The sequence below is a fragment of the Hoplias malabaricus genome, chromosome 18 (genome assembly GCF_029633855.1).
Source record: "Hoplias malabaricus isolate fHopMal1 chromosome 18, fHopMal1.hap1, whole genome shotgun sequence".
Taxonomy (NCBI): Eukaryota; Metazoa; Chordata; class Actinopteri; order Characiformes; family Erythrinidae; genus Hoplias; species Hoplias malabaricus.
The window spans coordinates 2557144-2564643 of record NC_089817.1 but is presented as its reverse complement, the minus strand read 5'-3'; the positions used below and the strand labels follow the sequence as shown (position 1 = coordinate 2564643).

Below are 7500 nucleotides of genomic sequence, written 5' to 3'. Positions count from 1 at the left end.
TGTAGTGGTCCCAGTGTCACAATATTCTCGTTTATTTCTTTTGTATGTTCAGTAACTTGTGGTGGACACCCACACATCACTGTGCTGAAAATATCCCTCAGAACTGACATCATTAGGCTCTCCTTCTTCTTAGATATAAACCCATGGCTCATGAGGCCAAACAGGTCACGAGCCCTTGATGTACGATGCTCTCCCCGTCTCTGATCGTTGATTGTGTGTTTGTGCAGAGGTCGGTTTATCAGAAGGTCAGCGCTGCAGACGAGATGAAAGGCATCGACAGAGACAGCTTCTGGGCTCAGGCCGAGGTAACATAGCTCCGGCAGTGAGTGTGTTCAACAGTGTGAAGATGTGGTGTTCATGGTTTGTGTTTACTCTGTCTCTCTCTCTCTCTCTCTCTCTCTCTCTCTCTCTCTCAGCGCGAGGAGAAGAACCGGAGGCAGCAGGAGCGAAAGAGAGCGGAGGAAGAGAGACGGCGTTTAGAGGAGGAGAGAAAACAACAGGAGGCTCGAGAATCCGCTGAGAGAGATCGCAGACAGAGAGAGAGACACCGACAGATAGAGCAGCAGAGGTGAGAGAGACAGGCATACATCAGCAGCAGAGAAAAGAGAGAGACAGATAACAGCAGAAGTGAAAATGTGAGACAGACAGAGCAGGAGAGTCAGATGTGAGACAGAGTAGATGTGAGACAGACAGAGTAGATGTGAGACAGACAGAGCAAGAGAGTCAGATGTCAGACAGACAGAGCAGATGTGAGACAGAGAGAGACAGACAGAGCAGATGTGAGACAGAGAGAGCCAGACAAAGCAGATGTGAGACAGACCGAGCAGATGTGAGACAGAGAGAGACAGAGCAGATGTGAAACAGACAGACAAACAGAGCAGATGTCAGACAGACAGAGGGAGACAGATGTCAGACAGACAGAGCAGATGTGAGACAGACAGAGAGAGACAGACAGAGCAGATGTGACACAGACAGAAAGAGAGACAGTTGTGAGACAGACAGAGAGAGACAGATGTGAGACAGACAGAGCAGATGTGAGACAGACAGAGAGAGAGAGACAGATGTGAAACAGACAGAGCAGATGTGAGACAGACAGAGAGAGAGACATATGTGAGACAGACAGTTAGAGCAGATGTGAGACAGAGAGACAGACTGAGCAGATGTGAGACAGAGAGAGAGACATATGTGAGACAGACAGAGAGAGACAGATAGAGCAGATGTGACAAAGAGAGACAGATAGAGCAGATGTGAGACAGACAGAGCAAGAGAGACAGATGTCAGACAGACAGAGCAGATGTGAGACAGAGAGAGACAGACAGAGCAGATGTGAGACAGAGAGAGCCAGACAAAGCAGATGTCAGACAGACTGAGCAGATGTGAGATAGAGAGAGACAGACAGACAGAGCAGATGAGAGACAGACAGACAGAGCCGATGTGAGACAGACAGAGCAGATGTGAGACAGACAGAGAGAGAGAGACAGATGTGAGACAGACAGAGCAGATGTGAGACAGACAGAGAGAGAGACATGTGAGACAGACAGAGCAGATGTGAGACAGAGAGAGAGACATATGTGAGACAGACAGATAGAGCAGATGTGAGACAGAGAGACAGACTGAGCAGATGTGAGACAGAGAGAGAGACATATGTGAGACAGACAGAGAGAGACAGATAGAGCAGATGTGACAAAGAGAGACAGATAGAGCAGATGTGAGACAGACAGAGCAAGAGAGTCAGATGTCAGACAGACAGAGCAGATGTGAGACAGAGAGAGACAGACAGAGCAGATGTGAGACAGAGAGAGCCAGACAAAGCAGATGTGAGACAGACTGAGCAGATGTGAGACAGAGAGAGACAGAGCAGATGTGAGACAGAGAGACAGACTGAGCAGATGTGAGACAGAGAGAGACAGACAGACAGAGCAGATGTCAGACAGACAGAGGGAGACAGACAGACAGAGCAGATGTCAGACAGACAGAGGGAGACAGATGTCAGACAGACAGAGCAGATGTGACACAGACAGAGAGAGAGAGACAGATGTGAGACAGACAGAGAGAGACAGACAGAGCAGATGTGAGACAGACAGAGAGAGACAGATGTCAGACAGAAAGAGCAGATGTGAGATAGAGAGAGACAGACAGACAGAGCAGATGTGAGACAGACAGAGAGAGACATATGTGAGACAGACAGATAGAGCAGATGTGAGACAGAGACAGAGCAGATGAGAGACAGACAGACAGAGCCGATGTGAGACAGACAGAGCAGATGTGAGACAGACAGCAGATGTGAGACAGACAGAGAGAGAGACATATGTGAGACAGACAGATAGAGCAGATGTGAGACAGAGAGACAGACTGAGCAGATGTGAGACAGAGAGAGAGACATATGTGAGACAGACAGAGAGAGACCGATAGAGCAGATGTGAGACAGACAGAGAGAGACAGGTGTCAGACAGAGAGAGAGACAGATGTCAGACAGAAAGAGCAGATGAGAGACAGACAGAGAGAGAGACATATGTGAGACAGACAGAGAGAGACAGATAGAGCAGATGTGAGACAGAGAGACAGACAGAGCAGATGTGAGACAGACAGAGAGAGACAGGTGTCAGACAGACAGCTGAGTGAGTCGTAGCTCTGAGTGAGATGTAAATATTTAGCTGCAGGTGTGAGCTGAGGGATGAGTGCGTACCTGTGACACACGAAGGCCGTGTGAAGTTATAAATGAAGAGGTTTGAACGTAGACGTTAATAAACATTAACTGCGTGTGTAAATCAGGCGCTAGAGCAGACGCTGTGTGTGTTCTGATAGAGATCTCACTCATCTCCTCACCCACAGGTCGTTTGAGAAGATGCAGGAGGAGGTGAAGGTGAATAACGTGAGCGCAGAACCAGAGCTGGAGCCCTGGGAGCGGGTGAGAGACTCACGTTCAGATTCCAGAGGATGCGCTTTAATCTGGATCTCTGAACACTGCTGTAAATGTTGTAGAGCTTTTGAATCCCGGTGAGGGTTTGATGATTGTGTGTTTGTGCAGAGGTCGGTTTATCAGAAGGTCAGCGCTGAGGCCGAGATGAAAGGCATCGACAGAGACAGCTTCTGGGCTCAGGCCGAGGTGACTCTGCTAGAAATGAAGTTTATTCTGTGAAATCATCTGACTCTAGTTAGATCTGTAATATTCCTCATTCTCAGGGAGTTGTAAAAGTATTTAAGATCATTTCACATCACATCATTAATTAACACGGCTGTGTGTTTGTGATCTGTGTTTAATCTCTTCCTCCCTCTCTCTCTCTCTCTCTCTCTCTCTCTCTCTCTCTCAGCGCGAGGAGAAGAACCGGAGGCAGCAGGAGCGAAAAAGAGTGGAGGAAGAGAGACGGCGTTTAGAGGAAGAGAGAAAACAACAGGAGGCTCGAGAATCCGCAGAGAGAGAGCGCAGACAGAGAGAGACACACCGACAGATAGAGCAGCAGAGGTGAGAGGGAGAGAGAAAGATAGAGCAGCAGAGGTGAGAGAGAGGGACACAGACAGAGCAGATGTGAGACAGACAAAGAGAGACAGATGTCAGACAGACAGAGCAGATGTGAGACAGACAGAGAGAGAGACACCGGCAGATAGAGCAGCAGAGGTGAGAAGGAGAGAGAAAGATAGAGCAGCAGAGGTGAGAGAGAGGGACACAGACAGAGCAGATGTGAGACAGACTGAGAGAGACAGACAGAGCCCATGTGAGACAGACAAAGAGAGACAGATGTCAGACAGACAGAGCAGATGTGAGACAGTCAGAGAGAGAGACACCGGCAGAGGTGAGAAGGAGAGAGAAAGATAGAGCAGCAGAGTTGAGACAGAGAGTTTGACAGATAGAGCAACAGAGGTGAGAGAGATAGAGACTGACAGATAGAGCAGTAGAGGAGAGAGAGAGAGTGAATGACAGATAGAGCAGTAGAGGTGAGTGACTCCATCTAAGGTGGAGTCGCGAGCTGTTTTCTGATTGGTTAGTGGTTTATTTAAAGAGGTTTAAATATTATAACACATTAATAATCAATATGTTTGATTATGGCATGAAGCAAAAGATAAATGTCTCTCTCTCATTTCTCTCTTGTTTCTCTCATGTCTCTCAGGTCATTTGAGAAGAAGCAGGAGGAGGCGGAGAGTAAAGAGAAGGAGCGACGGGAACAGGTGGGAGCTCAGATTTCATCGTCTCACAATTTCAGTATCAAACACTGTTCACACTGCAGGGAGAGTCGGATTTCTTTCTTACAGGGAACATGAGAAACGTCCTCGTTCTGTGCATGTTCACATTAATGTGTTCATCTGGAGGCCACCAACCCACATACTGTGAAACAAGACCACAGTCAGTTAACTGCACTTCGTAAGTCAAAAAACACGGGATAAAACGAGCCGCTCTGATTCTGCTCCCGTTCTGACGTCAAGTGCAGAGACTTTAGAATGGCCCCGCCCCCTCATCTGAGTCTGTCCAATCACAGAGCTGTTAATGTGAGAGCACAAAGACGAGGATAAACACAGCAGAACAGACACAACGAGCGCGGAGAAATAAGAGCACTGAGTAAAAACGGAGAAGAAAGAGAACAGAGTGAAAACGGCTAAAAACCAGAGCTTCTGCTCCTCGCTCCTCACTGCTGTGCGCTCGGGGTCGGGGTGAACAGCGAGCGGCTCATTATCATTTAAAGGAACAGGTGCTGAAAGCGGGCGTTCTGAACAGGGCTGTTTACACAGGGGGAGAACACTGCTGTGGGGCTCGTGGGGCTTTCACCTTAAAAACTGATTTACAAATTCCAAATCTGGGACTCTCCAACCCAAAAAATAAAAGCACATGTGGAATCTGATCTGTGCGTTCAGACTGACTCTGTAGATCAGATTTGAATCTGATTTTAAAACACCTAAAAATAGACTGGACATCTGTCCTGCTCAGATCAGACATGAGGAAATTCAGTGAGACTCAGACTCTCATCAAACACACACTGAACATGTGCTCGTTAACTGATTGTTCCATTGATTGATCGACTGAGTGCTTTGTGTTAACTGTGTAAATGTAGTTCAGTCTTTGGTTAAACTGTGGCTTTAAGGATGAATGTGATGACTCTGTGATTCAGGAGGAGAGGGAGCGGCAGGGCGGACAGCAGAAGGGAATACGGAGCGCCAGATCTGTTCAGACGGCTAACGTGAGTGACCACACGCTGCATTCTGCTTTGGAAAAGATTAAAACAGCGTTTCTACCATTTAATACATCGCCCACTGCAGCTGTTTAAGGTTTTATTGTCTTTTATTTGGTGCATACTTCAACTGCAATTTTGTTTATTTACTTCTATTTCTAAATAAATAAAGAGTTTCCCAAATATTCCCGTAAACACAGTTACACAGAAACTATTCCAGAGCAGGTAATCTGATCTAGAGTAGAACAACACACGGACTCTTAACTTTCCACGTATCCCTCCACTTTACAGGTGTGTTATATTAATGGCACAGTCCATGACTGTAATCTAAAAACCCCTGTGTATAAAGCTCTGAGTGTGTGTCCTCTCCATGTGCTGCTCTGCAGTCGGTTTGCTCTGGAAACCGCTCTAATGTGTTTACGAAGCCCCAGTGTCTGTAAATGGGTAAAAAAACAAAGTGTCTGGTTCCGGTGCTAGGCTTTCTCTCTCTCTGCTCACGGCAGAGAAACGCCATCTGGAGGTTTTTAGACAACGGAGAGACTCCAAACGCTGAAAAGCACCAACCGAGATGAGGATGTTGCTCTATTCCTGCTCCATAGGGGGGTAACACTGACTTATTTTTGCTGTTACAGTTACATTACTTAAGGTGGAACTGACTCTAAACTCAGGAGAGCGCTAACTGCATGAAAGTAAACACAGAGCGAAAGTGCTACAAAACTAAACAGTGAATACGGTTCACTAATAAGTGCCATGTGCAGAACTGTTGTATAAAAGCAGGATCGCACTGGAGGTGGCGCTATCACTTAATATCAGCACAGCTGGAGTCTATCAGTCAGTCATCTTCCTACGACACAGCCGCACTGATATTGAGTAACAGCGCCACCTTCAGTGCAGTCAGAGAGATCGACCGTTGTTATTGTGTGTGTTTGTGCAGGAGGCCGCAGCCCTCATCTCTCAGAGATCCGTGAACCCCAGAGACGTGTTCAAACAGAAGGAGATGAGTGTGGTCACTAACGGAACTACAGACCCAAAAAGTCCAGGCAAGAACTTCCAGATAAACTCCAAACTACGTACAGACACAGTTGTGTGGTCTTTATCCCTGTCACTGAACACAACACTGACACAGATAGGAATAGTTCTACACAGTCACATCAGCGCTCAGGACCTCCACAGAGCAGGTGTGATGTGGTGGTGGATCATTCTCAGCGCTGCAGTGACACTGACGTGGTGGTGGTGTGTTAGTGTGTGTTGTGCTGGTGTAGAGTGGATCAGACACAGCAGTGCTGCTGGAGTTTTTAAACCCCTCAGTGTCTGGACTGAGAACAGTCCACCGACCAAAAACATCCAGCCGACAGCGTCCTGTGTCACTGATGAAGGACTAGAGGACGAGCGACACACACTGTGCAGCGACAGATGAGCTACTGTCTCTGACTCTACATCTACAAGGTGGACCAACGAGGGAGGAGTGTCTCACAGAGTGGACAGAGAGTGGACACAGGGTTTAAAAACTCCAGCAGCACTGCTGTGTCTGATCCACTCTACACCAGCACAACACACACTAACACACCACCACCACGTCAGTGTCACTGCAGCGCTGAGAATGATCCACCACCACATCACACCTGCTCTGTGGGGGTCCTGAGCGCTGAGGAACAGGGGGAAAGAGGGGGGTGATAAATCAATTATAAATAATAATAAATAACTTTTCTCTTATATTTGTAGGACGTCTGAAGAGCCCGTTTTTCTCACAGCAGATTTCCTTCCGCAATAACTCCCCTGCCTCCTACACAGCCCCTAATCCCCCTCCAGCCTCCAAGACATCCCAGAATTCCTCTCCTGTCTCTGACATGTCCCACAGTTCCCCTCTGGCCACCTATAGACCCCATAATTTGTTTCGGTCCTCCAAGACAGCCCAAGATACCCCTCTGCCCTCCACCGTCTCTGCCCCTGTCCAAACGGTCCAGACTGAACCTGCCGCAGCTTTGTCCCAGAAGGACCCAGGTCTGAACCTCTCCTGGTTGATTAACCATTCTGATCAATAATGACATTAATAATACGCCCGGTTTAGTGTGTGTGTGTGTGTGTGTGTGTGTGTGTGTGTGTGGCGTGAGAGCTCTGCTGCTGGGGAGAGAACTGACCACAGTGGAGTTTCAGTCCTGAGAGAGAGAGCGAGAGCTGGGGTCAGCGTCTCTCAGAACCACAGCTGAAGGGTGGACCCCTCTGTCCTTCTCTCTCTGAACCAGACGAGCCATCACTCCACACACTGCACCCACTGCACTGTGAGCTCAATTCTTCTCATGGCAATGAGACTCCAGAGACACTACTGCTCTCCTGCTTTCTG

General features: G+C 47.9%; 1 protein-coding gene across 3 annotated transcripts in view; it reads left to right on the top strand.

Moving 5' to 3' along the window:
- The window catches only part of dbnla (drebrin-like a), a 24157-nt gene that overhangs the window by 13024 nt on the left and 3633 nt on the right, over positions 1-7500 (top strand). For 2 of the 3 annotated variants that reach the window (XM_066650526.1, XM_066650523.1), the window contains 9 exons: positions 228-305; positions 417-568; positions 2833-2908; positions 3029-3106; positions 3312-3463; positions 4107-4164; positions 5100-5168; positions 6094-6199; positions 6882-7160. In XM_066650526.1, the coding sequence (XP_066506623.1) occupies positions 228-305; positions 417-568; positions 2833-2908; positions 3029-3106; positions 3312-3463; positions 4107-4164; positions 5100-5168; positions 6094-6199; positions 6882-7160 (1048 nt within the window). The remainder of the gene's footprint in view (positions 1-227; positions 306-416; positions 569-2832; positions 2909-3028; positions 3107-3311; positions 3464-4106; positions 4165-5099; positions 5169-6093; positions 6200-6881; positions 7161-7500) is intronic. The other variant, XM_066650524.1, reaches the window with a different exon arrangement.